Below are 22,972 nucleotides of genomic sequence, written 5' to 3'. Positions count from 1 at the left end.
AAAAAAACACCTTCATTTGTACTTGACTGCTGCCGAAAGCCTCCACTTTCAATAACAACACTGATAATCCCAGAATAAACCCACTGTTCAGTGCTATCTACAATGATGATAACCATTTGAGCTTTTTTTGTCAGCACTTTTTTAGTTTCCTGACGTTTATGCTAACGTAATGCTCCTGTTAGAAAAAATATTTATTTCCCCACATTAATCCCATGTGCTGCATAGAATGTTTTTTTTCTTGATGTAATGATGGACTGAGGTCTCTTTAAAGTCACCTAAGTTGAAACTCATTGAAACAAAGTATAAACAAATGAATGTAATGTAATTATTATGTATTTATTAGCATTTAAGTCCCGGGTACGTGCTCAAGAGTGGGGTAGGCAAAGGAGACGTTAAAGTAAAGCAATAGAAGTGCTAACAACATATAAGTAAGCAGGAGCATAACAAGGCATAGTTTAATAAGAAAGTGCAGTGCTGTGCTGAGCGGCGCAGGAGATTAGGCTGCTGTATTACAACATTCATATAATTAGGTATATGATATACTTCTGCTTTGTCAACCATAATTAAGTACCTCTTTGCATTTCAAATATTCAAAGCTTTGCTCTCTTGTCTTTGTCTCCCAGTCGCTTTGTGACTCTGGCAAACAAGGACCAGAATCAGACTGGAAGGACCAAGCTGGACAGGGAGCGTCTCAAGTCCTGCATGAGGGAACTGGTACGACCTGAACTCCAGCAAACAGGCCCTCTGATGCAAAGAGGAATTGATTTATACATCTATTCATTTTGGTTTTGTTTGTTGTTTAATAATTTCTAGGTGTCTATGAACAACACAACATAGGAGGCCATTCTGTTTGGCTGTTTAATCACTTTGTTCTTACTCCTTTCGCATAGGAAAATATGGGCCAGCAAGCGAAGACGATCCGGTCCCAGGTGAAGAAGAACACCGTGAAGGAGAAGCTCAAGCTGGTGCAGAATTTCCTGCAGAAGCTGAGGTTCCTGGCAGATGAGGTAACAGAGGATCCTGCCATTGCTATACCAGTGGTCCACTCTCCACTCCACTTTGGCGAAATACAAAGTATAATGAAGTGGATAAAAGTGACTGTGGAGTCATATTTTGTTCTGATTCAGGTGAGTTGCGCTGCTGAGTACTGTGTTAAAGTACTGTTCTGTTTGTTTATGAAAGCCTCAACACAGCATTCCCGACATCTTCCTCTGGATGATGAGCAACAACAAGAGGATTGCATATGCACGAATTCCTTCCAAAGACATCCTGTACTCCATTGTCGACGAGGAGTCTGGGAGAGACTGTGGGAAAGTCAAGACGGTCTTTCTGAAGGTACGCTGGTGCGACTGGTGACAGCCGCTGAGAAACCCTGCATTGCACGTTTGACCATTTTTTCCTGAAAACCGCCTGTGATACCGAGCCACACTTGCTGCAGATTCTCTTTCCCTAACAGCATTGACCTTTTCACAGCTTCCTGGCAAGAAAGGCTTTGGGCCTGCTGGATGGACCGTTCAGGCCAAAATGGAGATGTACTTTTGGCTGGGCCTCAACAAACAGCGCAGAGACTTCCTAAGTGGCCTTCCTAATGGATTTGAGGAGAACAAGGCCGTAAAGGGTCCAGGCCTGCAATCCTTCCCGCCCATCAGCCTCACCTACACCAGTAAGTGCTGACATGCAGTAAGACTCCTTGCCTCCCCCCAACCTATGCATTCTGGCTAATTCATAACAAATAAGCCAGATTTCTTTTTTTTGCCTCTAAATATATTGTAGAATACCAACCTCCTCACCCCACGCAATATTTTGTCATTCCTGTTTAGCTCCCCTATCACTTCCCACCATCCCCACTAATGTCAGAATATAAAATTAACGCCTGATTCATGACAAGGAAATGGGGGAGAGAGAGAGGGACAGGGAGGAATTTCCACCTCTCAGTATGTCACTGTGTCGTTGTCTCCCGCAGTGAAACAGGTGTTCCAGCTAAGGGTGCACATGTATCAGGCTCGCAGTCTCTTCGCGGCAGACAGTAGCGGCCTCTCCGACCCCTTTGCCAGGGTCTTCTTCTCCACACACAGCCAGTGCACTGAGGTAAAGAGGAACATGCTGTAATAAACGTGTGTAGCTGTTATGCGCCATTTGGGCCAAAAGATGCTGGTTGAGCAGTCGGGGGCTGGACCTGACCGTGTCTGACCTGTGCCTCCTTCCTTCTTGCCGAGGCAGGTCTTGAATGAGACGCTGTGCCCCACGTGGGACCAGCTGCTGGTGTTCGATAACGTGGAGCTGTTCGGGGAGGCCAGTGAGCTGAGGGACGACCCCCCCATCATTGTCATTGAGATCTATGACCAGGACACTGTGGTAAGCCCTTCATTCATGGCCAAGAAAGCGGTCTCTACCCTGAGAGTCTGTACTGTTTCTACTGTCTGTACCGTGTGTTCAGTGAGAATAAACTCAATTTATGGGGAATAAATACATAAATATATATATATAGCATGTTGATGTATCACAGTTTGAATTATTGAGGTAGGCCATTAGAAATAATTATAAGTTGCCCAGCATAATCAACAGTTACACTTGGAAAAGGTGCATTATTATTATTATTATTATTATTATTATTATTATTATTATTATTATTATTATTCCTCAACAGAAGCCCTTTCTTACACAGCGCAACATGCAATTTTCACAAGAAACTTTTCAAAAGCATTACAGTACAGTAAATACAATACGTTTAAAATACTAGATGCCTATATCCTAGTGCAAATGAGCAAAAACAAGTGTAAAAAAAAATAGGGGTCTCTCCTGGGTGTGTGCCAAGGGGCGAGGGTAGTCATAAGTACAGACGTAGTTACAGTAAAATAATTAAAAGTGCTCAAGTACATCAGTACTCAGGAGCATAAGAGAGTGGATCAGTTCAGCTTGTCGGGTCAAGCGCAGTCTACCAATACATTGTTCCACGTGATGAACAGAATCATACTTTTAGCCCACAAAAACAACTCACATTATTATATTCTCCAAAAACTGTCACCAAGATCACAGTCATTTAGAGAGATTTTTTTTTTAGGAATTCCTAATGACAAATATTTAGGCGTGTGTTTCCTGCTATTGTTATAATTCCCATTCAAACTTTTGGAACAGTTTTTAATTCCTTTTAAGTGGCCTCATGATGACAGATTTGGATTAAAAACCATTTCAGAGCAAATTATCATTAACTTCTCAGCTTGTGAGTGACCTTGGGTGATCACATTTCTTGAACTGTATGTTTAACACTTTAAAATGTCCTACACAGTCCTAGGAATACAGGGATTGGTCCCACAGGTGTCATTTGACCATGGTTCTGTAGCCTCAACGAAAGAAACACCCCAAGCTTAAAGCTGAATGATATTTTGCTCTCAGCATGCTTTAATATTATGCATCATACTTTATATATCTTCCTGTTTTTACAGCTTTATTTATGCAGATATCTTTAATACTTTGTGTATTTCATTCAGCTTTGCTTTAGCTTATGTCCTGTTGTGTCCCGGTTAGCATTGTACATTTTTTATTAAGATGTTTCATGTTACAGCAGGATTTCATCATCTGGTATCTGCTGTGCTTTCCTAGATGATGGAGTCATAAAATACAATGAAGAAGTGTGTTTTATTTCAACACCAAAATAGCATGTCTGAAGTTATCCATATTATTAAGCATTAAGCTTTTTATTCTCTTCACACTTACGCCAGATGTCCTAGCTTATGTATCCCAAGACTACAGAGCACTTACAAATGAATGCAGCAGAATCTGTAATGCACGCCCATCTCACTGAGCTCTAAATGAACCAGTGTCATTTCAGTCAACTGAGACTGCTGAAGCCCATGTATTGAACAGATGCTTTTAAGAGTTACCGCCTGTGCCAGAAATCCTGGGACACTGAGGGAGGTCAGGATGTTGGCATGATGTTTGCTGTGCTGGACATCATGGCAAACAATTCATAAGCTGCTACTTTGTGTTCAAAGTAAACAAGAACAAGTCCACAACTATGGGGTGAACAGGAGGCCTTTTCACAGTCTTCTACACTTGTCCCTCTTAACTTCTAAGAACCCAGTGTGACATAGCTCACAAAAACATTAAACAGGCTTTCCCAGGCCTCTGTATGTGACATGTATCTCATGCTGGTCTTTATGACAAAGCTGCACCAAGATTAAAGTTAGTTGAGCCTGCACTATATGCACTATGTTTTAATAGATGGTGCCAAGGTTACCTAAGCTCAGAGCCATCTCATCATGTGACATGGCTAACGAGAATGCTCGATCAGCAAAACCTTAAAGTGAACATATACGGAGTGAACCTATAGTGTTCAAATTTGGTGGAAATGTGTGAGCCTTATATTCTTCATAGGGCAAAATCAGACCCTTTTTGTATATTTAAAATATACGTGATTAGATTTTTTAAATATAATATAGTCTGTGATCCATATATAAATTTTATATGTAAATACATATTTTAAAAATTAATATTACCATATATTTTCAACCTATAAAATAAGTATATGGATTACAGACTTAAATATATTTTAAATATATCCCATGTATTTTAAATATACAAAAAGGAGTCCAGGTTTGGCAAATGAAGAATATAAGGATCACACCTTTGACCAGATATTAACAATATATGTTTGCTCCGTATGCAGGATAGGGAGATTGGCCTGAGACTCGAGTATCCCAGGATTCTGGTGCAAGCAGGCATTTCTGAGTTTTATATATGAGGTTGTATTTATTTGATTGTTTGTTTATATAGTTGTTTGTAATATTATCTGACTGTAACATTTATTCTTATTTAAAATCACACTATTTCTGGATGTCCTTGGGCTAAGTAGAGTGTGCATTCTTTAATGTGGAAGTAGCCTAGCCATGCTCATAGACGCTTTGTGTAGAATAGACCATAAGTCCCAAGGCATGCAACAGGTGTGATAAGTTGGCAAAGACTTGAAGTCACATTTTCATTATTGGGTTGCCTTCTCTAAAAATTCTCAAGTCTTTCCATTGTGAATGTGCAGTACCCTCTCAGCGAACACACAAAATAGAGGTCACAGATTGATGTTTCACCACTGCCCAGGAAAATAATTTACAGCGAGCAGCAACAGAAATTGGAGCAATCAAATCAGATCAGAGCTGTACTCTGCTCTGCAGTCTAGCACTCTGCCTCAGTAAGGGCAGTGTATAAACAAGGAAAGTGCTCAGTTGAGACTTATTGAACCATTAGCGTTTTTGTGATATTACACAGGAATCTATCCTGATCAACGTCTTTTGATACTATGTGATTTTCACTGCACTGCACATCTGACACTTAATGGCTTTTCTAAACCACTAGGACAGCAAACACTCTTAAGAAATGAAAGCTCTTTAAGCCAGTTGACAATTTAAATCCTACCATTGCTGCTTCTCAGTGACCACATCTCTGTGCATGTCTATCAGAAGCTGAGTGGCAGGTCTGTCATTAAGCCTGTAAGACACAGACACCTCACTGAAAATGTCACCAGGCAGCAAACATCCTGCTGAATCTGAAAACTTTGTAAAGTCCTAATAATGCAACATCTTCGCAAGGACAATTTGATGCTAATTATGTCGGTATCATTCATTTTAACAGTGGCGTCAGACACTTGTGTTAAAGTAGCCATTAAAAGCTCCCAATGACCTTAAGCCAGTGTAGTAACACACTGACTTTGAAATACAAGTTACTAAAGAGTTTTTAGTGTTTTTATTTGTTTGTTTGTTTGCTATTGTTCACAAACGGAGAATCTGGGTACAGTCATGACAAAATCTCATAATATCGCTGTTGCATCCCTTTTGTCTTTGTTGCTTTGGTGATGTGTTAGACAGTAGTCCAGTGATCTCCATAACCACTTGCCTGCATGAGTGATATGAGGGGCTACAACACAAAAACACAGCACACACTGGCCAGCATTGTCTGGGTGACTTTGTAAACAATTTCTTTTGAACCTTTTTTTTTTTAAATCTGAGAATGGATTCATTTTCACTTTTGCCACAAACGCTACACAAGCCAGTAGATATATTGAAGTGTCTTTCAAAGCCACTTTAGGAAATTGAAATGGTAGCTACACCGATCAGCCATAACATTATGACCACTGACAGGTGAAGTGAATAACACTGATAATCTCGTTATCATGGCACCTGTCAGTGGGTGGGATATATTAGGCAGCAAGTGAACATTTTGTCCTCAACTTTGATGTGTTAGAAGCAGGAAAAATGGGCAAGCGTAAGGATCTGAGCGACTTTGACAAGGGCCAAATTGTGATGGCTAGACGACTGGGTCAGAGCATCTCCAAAACTGCAGCTCTTGTGGGGTGTTCCCGGTCTGCAGTGGTCAGTACCTATCAAAAGTGGTCCAAGGAAGGAAAAGCGGTGAACCGGCGACAGGGTCATGGGCGGCCAAGGCTCATTGATGCACGTGGAGAGCGAAGGCTGGCCTGTGTGGTCTGATCCAACAGACGAGCTACTGTAGCTCAAATTGCTGAAAAAGTTAATGCTGGTTCTGATAGAAAGGTCTCAGAACACACAGTGCATCGCAGTTTGTTGCGTATGGGGCTGCGTAGCCGCAGACCAGTCAGGGTGCCCATGCTGACCCCTGTCCACTGCCGAAAGCGCCTACAATGGGCACGTGAGCATCAGAACTGGACCACGGAGCAATGGAAGAAGGTGGCCTGGTCTGATGAATCACGAGTTCAAGGTGTTGAATTGGCCTCCAAATTCCCCAGATCTCAATCCAATCGAGCATCTGTGGGATGTGCTGGACAAACAAGTCCGATCCATGGAGTCCCCACCTCGCAACTTACAGGACTTAAAGGATCTGCTGCTAACATCTTGGTGCCAGATACCACAGCACACCTTCAGAGGTCTAGTGGAGTCCAGGCCTCGATGGGTCAGGGCTGTTTTGGCGGCAAAGGGGAACCTACACAATATTAGGCAGGTGGTCATAATGTTATGGCTGATCGGTGTATGTTCTTAGTTGTTGTTTTTACTTTACGTTGTTGTTCTATCTTTTTAAAGATATAATAAAGATAATAAAAGTCTTCACAAACTCCAGTATATATTTTAAAATATGTCCATTTTCATTGAACAGCTGGAATTCAGCTGGTGGTTTCAGGGAAGCTCTTATCTTTCATTATTATTTACACTTATTAATTGTGAATTACTAACTAGGGTTGGTAATTTGTAGTTCTGCAATTAATATTATACTGAAATAAACATCAGTGGCAGTGGATCATCTTTTACTAAAGGGAGTTACTTGTGAATTTGTACTGCACCAGATCTTTAATCATGCAACTATATCTGTATAAAAACAAGGCAGAAAAAAAAAGATTCAGAAATTGTAATGTATTTGTGTTTATTTATTTCTATAGTGGAAATGTTCAAGTGAACCCACGTTCTTGCAGTAAAGTGGTTATCGGCTTGATTTATCTCTGCTTTTAAATTAGTCAGAATTGTTTTTAAAGCATGCCTGTTTTAAATTGATTATTCTTTTTTTACAATCTGTCCATGTGAGTTTTTTTTTTTCACAGAATACAATATGAATGTTTCTTACAAGGACCTGTGCAGAGAAGTCTGATGTGCAGTGTTTCCAAAAGCCAGAGTTGACATTAATCCCTCTATCATTACTAAAATCAGTCTTGCGAATATATGACCTTGTTGTTTGAACAGGAATGCAGACATATTTAAATTGTGAACACAAGTTTGTACCCTTTACATTCCATAGATAAATAATTTGCAGTTGCTTGGAAACAGATCAGAACTCAGTCCCTATTGACAATGTGCCCAGTGCTCCCCATATCCATCCAGTTCATTATCAGTGTAAATGATTGGTAAGGCAGAGGGACATTCACACCCTGATTGATTTACTTTAGGTCCTATTACACACCCAAAGACCAATTTTAGTGCTATGTGTGTATTTATTGTTAACACTGGCATCAGGGGGCCATGTCAGGAACTGCAATTTTGCAATTCACAGTAAGAACAACACAATTCTCCACAACACTCCGGATTAAGATCGCTTATGGTCAAACACTGTACATTTTATAGTGATGTTGTGAGTTGTTTTCCTTTTTGTTGCTGTTCTTTTCTTTGTTGTTGTTTTTTTATATTTTTGTTTTGTTTTGTGGGTTCAACCTGGTTTAGAGGATTAGGTCGAGGCTGAACTTTGTTATTGTGTTATTTTAGGGCAAAGCCGAATTCATAGGTAGGACTTTTGCCAAGCCAATTACCAAGATGTCTGATGAGCATTATGGACCGCCCCGCTTCCCACCCCAACTGGAGTATTACCAGATTTATCGTGGAAACTTCACCGCCGGGGACCTGCTCGCAGCTTTTGAACTCCTGCAGGTGAGCCTCTTCACAGGATCCCTGGAAACACCACCCATTGCTCAGTGCCCACTACCTACTGCCCACTGCTCAGTGCCCACTACCTACTGCCACCACCTACTGCCCACTGCTCAGTGCCCACTACCTACTGCCACCACCTGCTGCCCACTGCTCAGTGCCCACTACCTACTGCCACCACCTACTGCCCACTGCTCAGTGCCCACTACCTACTGCCACCACTTACTGCCCACTGCTCAGTGCCCACTACCTACTGCCCACCACTCAGTGCCCACTACCTACTGCCCACCTTTCAGTGCCCACTACCTACTGCCCACCACTCAGTGCCCATTACCTACTTCCCACCACTCAGAGACCACTACCTACTGCCCATCTAGCTCCTGGGAAAAAGCCTGACTTCTATACTTTCTTTCCTGAAGCTGAAGTTTTAAAATAAAGAAAAAGTAGTAGCATAAAATACAGCAATATGAGATGGATTTTTAAATGATTATTTTATAACCATGGTCACCATTTTTCCTTGTTTCAGATTTACTTATTTCAATAACAAATTAAATCACTACTTCATAGTCACTCGAAATATATAATTTATTGTTCTCAAAGTCTTTCTTTCGTTTTCTCTCTCTATCTCTTTCTTTCTTTTGTGCTTTTGGTTGAAACATCGGAAATGACCCCCAGACTAATTTCTACATGGGTACCTTTAAACAACTGCATGGCATAAGGCCTACATTTTCTGTACATCTTTAGTGTAAGGTTATAAATTTACCTTTTTTATGGTTTAAAAAGCCTTACAAAATCAGATCATATAGAGTCCCATTTATAAACGTTCTAATTTTTTTTAATTAGTAAGGGATCTGAGAATATGTATATATTTAGACTTATCATGGATTTATAAACCATTGTGTGTAACCTTTTACTTAAACTATGAGTGACTAATTTCTCTCTGCTGGTTTAACTCTTGTGTTCTCCGCTGCTGACAGAAACAGGACAGGCTCATCTGTCTCTCCTCTCTCCTCCCCAGTTTCTCTGATGCAGTCTGCTTTCCTCAGAGGTTCTCTCCTCCCATGATTTTCTGTCTTGTTTTCTTCTGTCTCATTTGCCCATCCTATCACCTTCAAAGATTCCTTACGATGAAGAGGAGATTAGAAGAGCTTTACTGGCTGTCAATGATTTTGCTGTGCCGCAGATTAAGGTGCTTTACATCTCAACCATCTCTCTGATACTTCTCACTTTGCTGCTGTCCTGCCATTCTAACATCATCTGACTGCTTAGCCTGATTCGATGCAAATAGTCTTCACTTTTTATATAAATATATTCACAGTGTATATATGCCATATGTATACACTTTAACAAGTCATCATTTTAAAACATCAGAGCGCTACAGTATAATGCATACTAACAATTCCTAATGAATGGAAACTCTGACAAAATATATTGACATTTCCATACCAGTGAAGGCATATTGTTCGGTATTCTAGTTAGGCACTGTTTATTCCACTTCAGTGGCTTAATATATTCTCCACACTTTCGGGTGTTCATGAAGTCAAACTAAGCAAATACATTGTGTGCAGGCAGTTTCTTCTGTTGTATGCTAGGTCTGTTCTATTTATCAGATATAAAATACAAAACAAAAAAGAATACTTTCTACTAAAAAGTGCCTGTTTAATAAAGTAACAACTGTGCTACCAGTGTGATTCCTATTTATTTACAATTAAATATGTATTGAAAATTAATTACAATTAAAAAAAAAAATGGAATACAATAGAGAATAAACTGATCCTCTGGGGCCCACAGTTGCACTTGAACACTTGATTTAGAGGGCATATCATTTTTTTGCTCACTGGTGCAGAGAGATTCTCAGGGGCACAGCTGATCATTCATTTTTGTGAATGCTTTTTTCCAGATTGGCCCAGCTGGAAAAGCTGACCTGCCTGCCATTGACAGCCCCACAGACTCAGACCGGGGGCCCATTCTGCCCGTTCCCATGGGTATCCGCCCCATCCTGAGCAAATACAGGATTGAGGTGAGGGTTTTTATAGTGGTTGCTGAGCAGGTAGTTCTGGCTCTATAGAGACTATTGCTGTCTGGCCCATGGAGAGTACTCACCTGCATACCTTTAATAAAAACCCCATCTCTCCTGGCAGGTACTGTTCTGGGGCCTGAGAGACCTGAAGAGAGTGAACCTGGCCCAGGTGGACAGACCCCGAGTGGACATTGAGTGTGCAGGGAAAGGAGTCCAGTCGGCTCTCATCCAGAACTACAAGAAAAACCCCAATTTCAGCACCCTGGTCAAGTGGTTTGAAGTTGTAAGTCACTTTTATGCTCCTGGAACCCAATATTGCTTCCAGTTAAACTAATGCATAACTATTTAGCCTGCATTGTGAGTAAGGACTTTGCACCACCACAGTTTGGGAACTAGTTCCATGTGACCCATCCCTTTTTCGTGTCTCTCCTGCCTTACATCATCCTGTACTAAAGAACAGGTATATATTTCCTGTTTCATTTGTAGCTGTGGCTATGATTGTACCCTTTTTAAATACACCAGTCAAGAGCCACCCTTTTCCTAGGCTGCAGAGCATTCAAAACATTCTCATCTTGTGCTTTTTGTACAGCAAGAAGAGTCTGGCAATCACTTAGAGATAAAATGCCAAAAGCAGCAGATGTTCGTAGCAAAGCAAAACAAGAGCAGCAGCCTACAGAAATGTTTGGGTTTTGGCACCACAGATATTTAAAAAAGACTTCTTCAAATTGTATTATATATGTATTATTTTTTCAGTGAATATAACACTTGAGTTGTTTGTCTGCAGGATCTGCCAGAAAATGAGCTGCTTCACCCTCCTCTCAACATCCGTGTGGTGGACTGCCGAGCTTTTGGCCGCTACACCCTAGTGGGATCGCATGCAGTCACCTCCCTCCGCAAATTCATCTACAGATCCCCAGACAAGAACGCCAGCAACTGGTCCACTGCAGGTATCTCACTGGAGCCCCTCATTCCCAATGAATGATAAATAATTCAAAACCATTGTCTTACAGACAACAGTTTATTAAGGAAATCCTGAATTGATATATTAAGTCTGGAGAAAACTGTAAAGATTCCAGTTGATTTATCCGAGATAAATAAAATAAAACTAGAATAATATCTGTTATACTAAAATAACTAAATTAATGACCAAATTACTGTTTTTGACATTTCAGCTTGTTTTCTTTTTCCTCGTGTCTTATTCCGAAGCCTTGTTCTCTCTCTTCTCTTCCTTCTCTTGATGTGCTGTCCTGTCCTCCTGCTCTGCCTCTGCTGCCTCTGCAATACTCACCTCCAGCTAAACTGATGAACGGCTACATGGCTCTTACAAACGGGACCCCCCACTTTCGCCCCACAGGTGAAATTATTGTCAACATGGAGCCCGAGCCCACAGTCAAGAAGATGGAGACTGTAGTCAAGCTAGATGCCGTAAGTGCTCTAAGTTAATCATTTTCATGGAACAAAATAATACATTTTGTTAAAAACCAACACCATTATTGTTTTTTTCCTATTGTTGCAGCTGTTCTTTTTTAAATATTTATGTTCTTACGACTGATAAAATATTGCAATTGTAAGTTTAAACAAAACTAAAAGGACTTATAGTGTCTCAGTAGTGTGTATATTAATTGGAATCAGATGGTACAATATCTTAATGCTTGGTTTCCAGAACTGTCTTGTCTCTGGGAGTCACAATTGCACTGCTCAAAGTGTGGAAAGAGCTAGACCACATCTATCAATCAGTAGTCTAGACAAAGAATGGGGAGACTAGGAAATAAACTAAATAAAATATCCTTGGATGTCTCTGTTCAAATATCACTGCATTCAGTAAATTCCAATATTCCAGACTTACTCAGACATAACCAATTTTAAGAATTTTAACTGTTCTCTGAAATCAAAAATGTCTTTACAAATTGCTGGCTTTGTCCCAGTCACAGAGACTTTTGTGTAATTTACTTTCAGCTGAGTGATAAGGAATTTAATATTCTTTAATATTCTTCAACAGTGAACTCTCTATGATCTCCTTTTTTATGTTTTTCACTGTTGTGTTTCCTATTTCCATGAAATGTGTTTCGGCTTCAACACATCTGCATTACAAGTGTCTGTAAACTGATCTTTAATATTGCCCAGAGTTGTTTTGTTAAAAAGTGATTCTTAGCATTTGTTGTTGTTTTGTTTGCTTGTTGGGTTCCTTTTGAATTGCATGCATCATAGATGTGTATGAAAAAATGCTCATTGAAAGTTTTATTAGAAAATCAAACTTGTTTTCGTGTTTGTGCTTATTTTGTTGTGTACAAGTGTCTCTTTCATCATTGCACTGCTGACTCCATATTTAATTTTGTTTTGTCTTGGTGTGACCCTCCCCTCAGACCTCTGATGCTGTTGTTAAAGTTGATACGGTAAGTTTTGAAAAGCCAGGGCAGTTGGGTGACATGGGCACAGGGCACTGATCCACCCTTCGTTACTTGAGCTGCTGATTTAGTATTTTGGTGTTTTTAAAATCATATGCAAATTCTTGGATTTCAAAGAGTATTGTCGATTACAAATATTTTGTAAATTAAGTATTTAACAGTTGTTGTTTTTTCCCAGGTTCTGGCATGAGCTTGTGTTTAGCTTTGAAAATGTGGCATCTTTGCTTTATAGCCCAGCATTAAAAAGACTCTCCAGTCCAGTGACACTTTATTTCCAATGAACAATTGTTCTCTTCGCATATCTTTTTATGTGAAGCCTGGCACTAGGCATGTTAAATGAGATGCATGCCAAAGAGAGGGGGAAACCTGTAGTACCTTGGAATACATAATCATTTTTATTTTTTGTCTTTATTCTAGACTGAAGAAGAGAAGGAAAAGGAGAAGAAAAAGAAGAAGAAGAAAGGAGAAGAAATTGAGGAGGAGGAGCCAGATGAGAGCATGCTGGACTGGTGGTCCAAGTATTTTGCCTCCATTGAAACCCTGAAAGAAGTGAGAATTTGAACTCCTTCAGCACGGAGACTCCATACACTGCAATATGCACTGATGATCTCTCTAATCCCACACAGAGCCCTGAAATGTCCTTTTGAGACCCCACAGAGTTGGAGGAGAATTCAGGGCAGCATTCTGCACCACACCATACCTTGTGTATATCTGAATATTTAAAGAATCCTGCTGGGGGCAGTATTTTAATAGCAAAAGGTCTTGACTGGCATGAATTAGACCTGAACTTACCTGGAATAGTTTTTATTTTTTAATTTGTAAATCATGAAAACAGGACCTGATGACAGATTAATGTCTTTTCCAGCAACTAAGGGCCCAGGATGCAGCTGCAGCAGAAGCAGATGAAAAGGAGGACCAGGAAATTGCCGCAGAGGGTGCAGGTAACCCGAAGAAGGACCCCTCAATCTGCACTGGCAATGTGACCCCAATGTCACTGCTGTAAATCTTGCCTAACATATAACTTGAGGATCTCACACACCCCTATCTATGGCCATTTATCCATATTAATGTACTATAGAAACCTTCAATCCCCTATCCCCTGAAGAGTATATGCTTTTGTACAGGGTTGGGGTCAATTCCAGTTTTTCCATCCCAATTCCATTTGTAATTCCTTTTTGAAATTCAGTTCCAATTCCAGTTGAGCCAATTATGTCAATGGCAAAATAACTGGAATTGGAATTAGAATGGGTCTGAAAATGGGAATTGGAATTGAAAAAGTGGGATGGACCCCAACCCTACCCTTTGTTGTTTTTTGTTAGATAGTTGCTTGTTTTTTGTTCCCAATCTGTATCTCATTCACGATCAAAGCCTGCAGTGCATAATGATTTTAAAATGTGGGTACCATCTCTGCTGGTGTGCTGTGTGGTGCTGCTTGTCATGTCAAGGCTAAACTACTAAAGGATACACAAGATTTAGATTGTTCACTTTTTAAATAATATTTAAATAAATAAATAAATACATAAATAACATGTTTCCAGAGATTCACAAAGGGGAGCAAATTCATTAATTAGAATTTATTAGAATTAGATTCATTAATTAACATTTTGTTTTTGTTTTTTTAAACTCTTAAAATAGTCAGAGATTTCAAGCAAATCACAACTGAAATCCACAACTTTTAAGGAACTGGAAAAATAAATTAAAAAGTCTAATTAAGATTTGTGAGAGCTAGACCTTAGCTGGAGGAGAAGGTGAGGAAATCAACAGTTTAGGTTTTAGGTGTGGATGTTCATGCTAAAGGGTTTCACAATCGGAAAATTAAACTTTTTAAAATAATAAAATATGTAGTTCTTAGCTTTTAGAGTTTGTTCTGGTGCTGATATTTCAAACTGAAGTATGTATGTGATAATGATAAGAGCATTGCCCTGTTGATTTGCATTACTGTGTCTGCATGCCATTGCATCTGCTTCAGGCCGGTACTGAGCATGTGCGCTGTGGACTGCTGCCCCCTGCCCCTCCTGTTTTCATATATACTGTACCCAAGTATATATAGACACATATATACACACATTCATTTTGTGTATATACACTGTGCTTCATCTGCCACCTTCATTAGCATGGCCATTCGCTGCCATGAAAGTTGGCTAAATACTGAATGTAAATAGTACTAATAACATGGTTAAAAAGGAAAAGTCCCATTTCATCATTTCTAAATTTAATCATAAGAATTTAAATGTACAGTTTCCCTCAAAAACATCCAAAGCTGTTATGCAAATATGTGGTTTCATGTGATTCATTGACCAAATACTAATATAAATGTTTAATAAATTCTAAAATTCCTCATAAATGCAAACATAAGAAAACAGACAAACTTCTCAATGTGCCTGGAACTACCAATAAATGAGAAAAATTATGTATTTCATTAATAATACTATAACTGCTGTGCATTAAATGTCATATTTTACATTTTAAATTATAAATAAAGTGGGAAAAAATTAAAAATAAAATTACCAAAACACAACATAATCAGTACATGAATCATGAAAAGCAACTAAACAAATGGCACAAAGAAATAAATAAAATATATGATTTTGGGATGACCTTTGGCAGTGAGTTCAAACAACTCCTCCACTGAGGCTGGTATGTTGGCCAGAGGACAGGATGTCAACTTTCATGTGGAAATCATTTCCTGAGTGCTCTGTGTCCACCCCCTGCTCCCATCCTCTGTGTTCAGAGATCAAACCTGATGACTCTCCTGTGAAAGGCTCCAAGGGCAAGGAGAAGGGCAAGGAGAAGGGCAAAGCCAGCAAGGAGGACAAGAAGAAGAAGCACCACCCAGGCGAGATGCTAGAGAAGAAGAGCAACAAGCAGAAAATCGATGAGTTATTTGTGAGTGGCCCTTTGCAAGGAATGAACTTAGTCCCCAACCAGATAAAAGCTTGACATTGTTGCAAATCACACAATTTCAGACTTGTTGCCTTACGTACTTTCCTGTCAGCGCCCACTTTCTTCTTCTTATGTGTAAAAGATGGGGCTGTGTACATGTTTGTCATTTTTGATTAAATTAAATTGATTTTGGATTAAAGTTTTGTTTGGAGCTAGGCCTTATTTGCCCTGATTTGGGTACAGACTGGGTTAAAAATAGATATTATTCATTAGTAATATATAATACTCCATGCAATCTGTGGTCAGGATCTAGTATCTGTGTGTCCTTGTGACACAGTAGGGAAAGTGAGTGTTAATTTCAGTGTTGTCGTGTGTAACGCAGCTGGTAAGCTTCTTAGTAGTGCTCTTGGGTGCTGTCAGAGATCAGTCAAATGCAGATGACCACAAACGACTTTCTCATTCCAGGTGTACAACAAGGAACTGGAAAGCGAGTTTGACAACTTTGAAGACTGGCTGCACACCTTCAACCTGTACCGAGGGAAGATTGGAGATGACGACGACAGCATGTCAGATGAGGATAGGATTGTTGGCAGATACAAAGTAAGCAAGGGAGATGGGCTTGATTTGAATTATAGGGGTCAGGGTGTGGCTATAAAATGTCCACACAATCCTAATATTATGGACTTTTCCACATTTCATTGTGTTACAACATGAAATCAGAATGGATTTAATCAGGAGTTTTTACCACTGATCAACACAGAAAATGTCCATATTACTTATGCATTCAATTATTTTCTGTTTTGTATTTGTAATTAATTTATAACAATTTGCAGATTGAATTTTTCACTTTGACATTATGGACATTTTCTGTGTTGATCAGTGGCAAAAACTCCTGATTAAATCCATTCTGATTTAATGTTGAAACACAATGATATGTGGAAAAGTCCAAGTAGGATGAATACATTTGAGAGCCACTGTAAATACCTAATTTAAGTCTATCGAAACAAACAAAACACATAGCATGCCTAAATGCATTTATAGGAACCTGAGCATATATATAAGCAGTTATTCTGTAGATACACTACCAGTCAAAGATTATAGAACACCCCGATTTTTCCAGTTGTTATCGAAATTAAAGCAGTTCAAGTCCAATGAATACCCTGAAATGGTACATAGGTAAGCAGTAAACTGCCAGAGGTTAAAAAAAAAAGTTAAGGTTACCAAAAACTGAAAAATAATGTACATTTCAGAGTTATATACTGTGTTACTTACACCCTCTTAAGCATTATTTGGCAGTGTTATGCGCAGCTCCTGTGCATAGAAGTTACACTGTATTCCTACAATACGCACATTGTTTGAAAGCTTATTCTCTTGGCTACCAGCGCGTTTCATTCTCAAACACCCCGGGGGGTAAACACGCAGTCTGCTCCAGGGGGGTCTCATTCAGACAGTCACAAATCACTCAGTTTCGATCGTATTTCTTTGCAAATAGGCTTGTTTTGTTCAGAACAATGTAACGATTGATGTTCTATCAAACACAGAGAAATTCAGATCCAATGATGTAAAATCATTGTGTATTAGTACACTGTAAAGAGTTTTCCTTTGCTTCTACCAAAACGTGGATGGTCTTGTTTTGATCAGTAGACTGGTTCCAGAATATGTCATAATTGTCAATATTTTCTCAGATTTTGCATTCCTACTCAGACCAAGTATCGCCCCATCCCCCATTTCAAAATATGGGGGGGTTATAAAACCTAATTTTTCACATCAGAGAATGCTTCACATCATTATGGGTTTCATAGGATACCAAACATGTGGCAATCAACACAACAGTGAAGAGTACACATGGGATTAAAGAGAAGCACATGGGTACCAGAGGGGTTTGTCAACTTAAGGGGTTAAATTTTGCTAAGCAAAATGATTCCATGATTTATTTTTTATCTCCAATTGTTTATTCATGTTTTAATGTCAGAGTACATCGAGACATTAAACTGCGTAAATTTCAATAAAAACTGGAAAAATTTAGGTGTTCTAAAACTTTTGACTGGTAGTATACATTAAACACAGTTCTTAATCGGTGTGGTTAAAACACACAATATGTGAAGGTAAAAAATAAAATGAAATGACTCAATACACAGTCCTTTGAAGTACAAATCTTTACAAAAAGCTTTAATTGTAATTGAACTAAAATTTAAGGTTATTTAAAACTATATATATATATTTCAAAAGTTGTATTTATAATAGTTATTTTTATTAATGGCCAAAGGTTGTTTGACATTTTCAAAACAATATGGTTACAAAAACAGTTTCTTTGTTAGTTAATTTTCATCCTTAATGTTTACATGTGTATGAATCCAGTTCTTATCTACTACCAATGTTACCTCCCACCCCCCCCCCCCCCCCCAGTCTCCCAAGTGGGATTTGGTTGCTGCCTGCTGTATGGATAATCCTTTAGCTGTGTGGTCTGTGTGGCTGCCCATACCAACTCTCTCCCTGCGTTTGGTGTTTGCAGGGCTCTCTGTGTGTCTACAAGGTGCCCCTCCCAGACGATGTCACAAAAGAACCTGGATTTGACCCCAACATGGGCATGTTCCAGAGCATCCCACACAACGACCCCATCAATGTCTTAGTCCGAGTGTACGTGGTCCGGGTGAGTTTCCCTCCTCCAAAGCGGGGTGGTATAGCTCCAGAAAGACAGATGGTCAATATGTCATTGATTTGTTGACTGATGCCATGAGGCACTTTTGAGATTATTGATGTGACATTTTTTTTAGGCCACGGACCTGCACCCTGCCGACATCAATGGCAAAGCTGATCCCTACATCGTCATTAAACTGGGGAAAACAGAGATCAAAGACAAAGAGAATTACATTTCTAAGCAGCTGAACCCTGTCTTTGGAAAGTAAGTGCTTGTGCAACACACACTACAGACCAAACACATATTGGCACTGCAGATTACAAATAGACATTATCAAATAACTGCTCACTTTGACAATCAAACCAGCTGTTCACAGTGTCAGAAATTTACATTTACTGCACTCTTCGAGCTAGAACAGGAAATGTTAGTTAAAGCTCTAAGCCCATTTTACAATCTCAGTCCCAATCTCAAACCCAGACTCAAAGCTGTTAGTGATGCAAGGGGATGGAAGAGATTAAATCGATGCTTGAATTAATGTGAAATAGATTATATGTGTTTTTAGGCTTTCTGTTTCATTTGCGATATCCCATTTACCAACCAACTGTCCTTTTCTAATTAAGGTCCTTTGATATTGAAGCCACATTCCCGATGGAGTCCATGCTCACGGTGGCTGTCTTCGACTGGGATTTAGTGGGATCTGATGATCTCATTGGGGAGTCCAAAATTGACCTGGAAAACAGATACTACAGCAAGCACAGAGCCACATGTGGCATTGCTCAGAACTACTCCATGTAAGTGATGCACCCACCTGCATTCAGCCTGTCCAGCCTGGGGCAATATGGCCACCTTCTGGTTGGTACGATACATATGTAATGGAATTTGTAAGGGTAAATTAGTAAGGATTAAGTAAAATCAAGACACTGCACAGTCATAAACGTTTAAAGTTTTGGAAACAGAACATCAGTCATTGATTGTTTGTCTCTGTGTTAGAAGTGCTTTCTCCCTCAGTGGAGCTTTCTCTTTTACATGAGTAAGGGATGTAACAAAAGCAGTAATACAGGGCAAAGGCTGCTGGGAGCTCTCTGGTTCTGTGCTTGTACCTCAGTGGGGTATCATTAGAGTGGGCTATAACATGTTGCAATGGAGCTGTCTTGTTGTCACACTAGCCATGGTTACAATGTCTGGAGGGACCCCATGAAGCCCACGCAGATCCTGAGCAGACTCTGTAAGGAGGGGAAAGTGGACGGGCCTCACTTTGGGCCTTCAGGAAGAGTCAAAGTGGCCAACCGGGTTTTCATGGGACCGACTGAAATCGAGGATGAGAATGGTAGGTATCCAGTTGGTTCTCTTGTGTGATAATTGTCTCTCAGTGCATGGGGAACCAGAAACAACCCAAACAGGGGCAGGTGAATTTTGAATCTTGCCCTTGACACACCTGTAGGCCTGAAGAAGCAGACAGACGAGCACCTGGCCCTGATTACACTGCAGCACTGGGAAGAGATTCCCCGGGTCGGCTGCAAACTCATCCCTGAGCACGTGGAGACCAGGCCCCTCCTCAACCCTGACAAGCCTGGCATCGAGCAGGTACTGTGCCAGGCTTGTGGAATGGCTTCTATCCAGAACCTCTGAATTGGAAAAATATTGGCCCTTGTGGATTTAATTTCTCTTTCTCTATTTCTGTTTCAAACCACATCTGCTGGTTGCAGTTCCTCACTCAGTTGAATGATTTTGATAAATTAGAAATACTTAACATTGTTTTTCAAGGTCTATTCAGGTGGATGACTTAAAAGATTCAAGTTACCTTTGCTGGGAAAATAATTAACAGCCTGTGGAAAGGAGTTGCTGAGCAATACTAGTTATTCTAACAAAATATTATCTATCCAAGCACATAAAGTAACTGGGCTTAAAGTAGGTTTTGAGAAATTCCATGCAACCAGCAAAAGCTACATCAGTTTGTTTAAATGAAAGTGTTCTTGGATTTTTGAGGAACAAATTAACTGTCAATCCCTATAGTGTGGGCGACAAAGAGGACAATTCTCTCTCGTTCTGGTTTTTAGGGACGGATTGAGATGTGGGTGGACATGTTTCCTATGGATATGCCAGCACCTGGACCAGCCATTGACATCTCCCCTAGGAAACCAAAGAAGTAAGTTCTGCAGGGGATTACTTGTTTAATAGCTGACTTACTAGTCACAGAATGATGATGAATTACAGCAGCACAGATACAGACTGATAGGTGTAGAGATCTCTTGAAAACAAAGTGGGGTGTAAGTGAAAGTTATTGGGGGTCATATGTTAATTAACACTCCCTGAAGATTGGAAACAAACACAAAGCATGGATGTATTCATCCAGTATGGTTTACTATGAGAGAGTTTTTAATCTAAGAAACACGTCTGCAGGGGAAGGCTTTTTTAACTCTCCAGCTTCTGTTTTGCCCTTGAAGTTAGGTTAGGTAACCTTTGTTTAAATTGTACTTCAGCAGACTCGTAGTCTGACGCCTTCAAAATAAATAAACCATAATAAGATTATATGTAAGATGTCTTCATATTGAAGAGGTTTTTTTAAACTGTAAACTGCTTCAACAGGAGATAGATTTTTTACCCAAAATGCATTTCCACTATCTGGGAAGAATGACAAGCTAGATTTACTTAACAGTACAGACTTGCTTACAATACATACTACCTGTATAAAACTTGGTAATCTAATGTTGGGATTGATGCTGGTAAATGTATTTTAATACATGTCTCAATGATTGGTACAGTGACCCTCTGTGAGCCCTTCTATTCTCCAGTGTTTGTTGTTGAGCCAAAACATGTTTGTTTCAGGTAGCTCGATTTCAGAACAATTTGAAGATTTTATTTTATTTTGTAGACTAGCCTAGTTTGAAAATAAATAAACAAACAGAACAATTTGAGTATTTTATTTTTAAACTAATATTGTTTTAGTTACTCCATTGACAAAGAGGACATTTTCACCAGATTGAGAAATTAGAAATATATATATATATTATTCTCTATTTTATTTCAGACATTCTCCCAGCTGTTGAATATAATTTGTTGTTATATATTGACTTTCTACTCATGCAGAGGCTGCAATCAAGGTTTCTGAGTGCTCTGTTGTGGACAGTATTTATTTACTTATTTACTAATCTCTTTCTCACAGCCATGTTTTCTGTGCAATTAGTTGTTTTTCTTATTTCCATTTGGTAAGTCATAGTATGTAAATGAAATTGCTTCTTTGACAGAATAGATAGTTAAAGTCTTGCAGTTTGGTATAAATGTGGTTGACATTTTCTCTACTTCATATTAAGAGAGAATTAGGAAAGCAGGGGAAAATACCAGCAATAAATTGTCTTTATTATTCAGCAAGACCCAACAAAAAATAGAACTGCAGTATTTCTAAAGTTTTTGGATTGCCTTTGAAATTTAACGCATCGATCCACACAGAACGGGTGCAGAAGTCTGACCTGAAGTTTCAACTAATCTCTGGAACCAGTGGTGAAGGTTTTCTTCAAATCTGACTCCCTTAACCTGTTTTTGAAGACACGCTGCAAATGTGTTAAAATGCCATTTCCAGAATAGGAGAAACTAGATGTCATATGACCCTACGTATGTAAGAAATTTGAGTGGTTGCTGCAGTTTCACAGAACCAACTCAATTTGTTTACCTGTGATGGCTGAGGCATAATCAAAAAAGTAAGCAAAAGTATATTCTGGGGGACATTCACAAATCCAAGTACTCCTAAATCCCTATAGCACCATATTTAATTATTTATTTGCTGAGATGAAAGGCCCATTCAAGCAACGTAATAAGCATAGTTTGACTCTTGGTTTTCTTGGATTTTAGTTTTTAACAGGGTATATTCCACCTGGTAAATTATATAATTTTCCAGCACATTGTGAATATCCCCGTCAGAGAGGTGTTCCATGCTCTGACCTTATGTCCCTTCCTCCTTGCCAGATATGAGCTAAGAGTGATAATTTGGAATACAGACGAAGTAATTCTGGAAGACGATGATTACTTCACTGGAGAAAAGTCTAGTGACATTTTTGTGCGGGGGTAGGTACAGGCGCCCAGGTGCCTCGCTGTGCGTGAAGTGTGCGTTTGGTGTTAATAATGTTTTTTTTTCCCTTTTTTTGTTTTGTTTTTGTTTCTGTTTCTGTGTTTCTGTTTTTGTTCTTTTCCCTGTTCTGTTGCCGTGGTGTTGTCTAGTTTTGAGCTGCGTGTTATTATTTGGAACACTGATGAAGTAATTCTTGAAGATGATGCTTTCATGACAGGAGAGAAGATGTCTGACATCTATGTCAGGGGGTAACGACAATTCCACTGCACGGCTCGTCCCACCCACCTGTCCTCAGCCTCCCTCCCTGGTCATGAGCACGCATCCCACTCTTCAATTCGTTCATTTTAACTGTGCATCAAGAGCCACTTCAGACCATACCAATTAAGCATCTCGTTAATCCATGCACAGCGCGTACTTCACACATTGGGTCAGCTTTCAATCCCACGGGTGTTAAACATTGCTGAAGTACACAATGTGAACAGGGGCCAGTAAAGTTGATTTAATCCTAGACCACGTGCTGTTTTAAATTGGCTTGCCATTGTAGTCTACGCTAACGAGGTCTAGGAGCAGGACACCCTTGTGCTCTGCATTCCA

The 22,972-nt window shown here is 39.6% G+C and overlaps 1 protein-coding gene across 3 annotated transcripts in view; it reads left to right on the top strand.

The window, feature by feature from the left end:
* otofa (otoferlin a) overlaps positions 1–22,972 on the top strand; it is a 70,766-nt gene that overhangs the window by 22,753 nt on the left and 25,041 nt on the right. For all 3 annotated transcript variants that reach the window (XM_066707168.1, XM_066707183.1, XM_066707174.1), the window contains exons 16-38: positions 624–714; positions 891–1,007; positions 1,183–1,335; positions 1,474–1,663; positions 1,964–2,088; positions 2,221–2,355; positions 8,211–8,372; positions 10,270–10,389; positions 10,511–10,672; positions 11,174–11,336; positions 11,684–11,814; positions 12,753–12,782; positions 13,212–13,343; positions 13,660–13,735; positions 15,526–15,680; positions 16,143–16,277; positions 18,190–18,327; positions 18,452–18,579; positions 18,936–19,106; positions 19,482–19,642; positions 19,757–19,899; positions 20,373–20,461; positions 22,276–22,374. In XM_066707168.1, the coding sequence (XP_066563265.1) occupies positions 624–714; positions 891–1,007; positions 1,183–1,335; positions 1,474–1,663; positions 1,964–2,088; positions 2,221–2,355; positions 8,211–8,372; positions 10,270–10,389; positions 10,511–10,672; positions 11,174–11,336; positions 11,684–11,814; positions 12,753–12,782; positions 13,212–13,343; positions 13,660–13,735; positions 15,526–15,680; positions 16,143–16,277; positions 18,190–18,327; positions 18,452–18,579; positions 18,936–19,106; positions 19,482–19,642; positions 19,757–19,899; positions 20,373–20,461; positions 22,276–22,374 (3,006 nt within the window). The remainder of the gene's footprint in view (positions 1–623; positions 715–890; positions 1,008–1,182; positions 1,336–1,473; positions 1,664–1,963; positions 2,089–2,220; positions 2,356–8,210; positions 8,373–10,269; positions 10,390–10,510; positions 10,673–11,173; positions 11,337–11,683; positions 11,815–12,752; positions 12,783–13,211; positions 13,344–13,659; positions 13,736–15,525; positions 15,681–16,142; positions 16,278–18,189; positions 18,328–18,451; positions 18,580–18,935; positions 19,107–19,481; positions 19,643–19,756; positions 19,900–20,372; positions 20,462–22,275; positions 22,375–22,972) is intronic.

Source organism: Amia ocellicauda, chromosome 1 (assembly GCF_036373705.1).
Source record: "Amia ocellicauda isolate fAmiCal2 chromosome 1, fAmiCal2.hap1, whole genome shotgun sequence".
In the NCBI taxonomy this organism is placed as follows: Eukaryota; Metazoa; Chordata; class Actinopteri; order Amiiformes; family Amiidae; genus Amia; species Amia ocellicauda.
The sequence above is the reverse complement of the archived record's forward strand: the minus strand, read 5'-3'. Positions and strand labels throughout refer to the sequence as shown.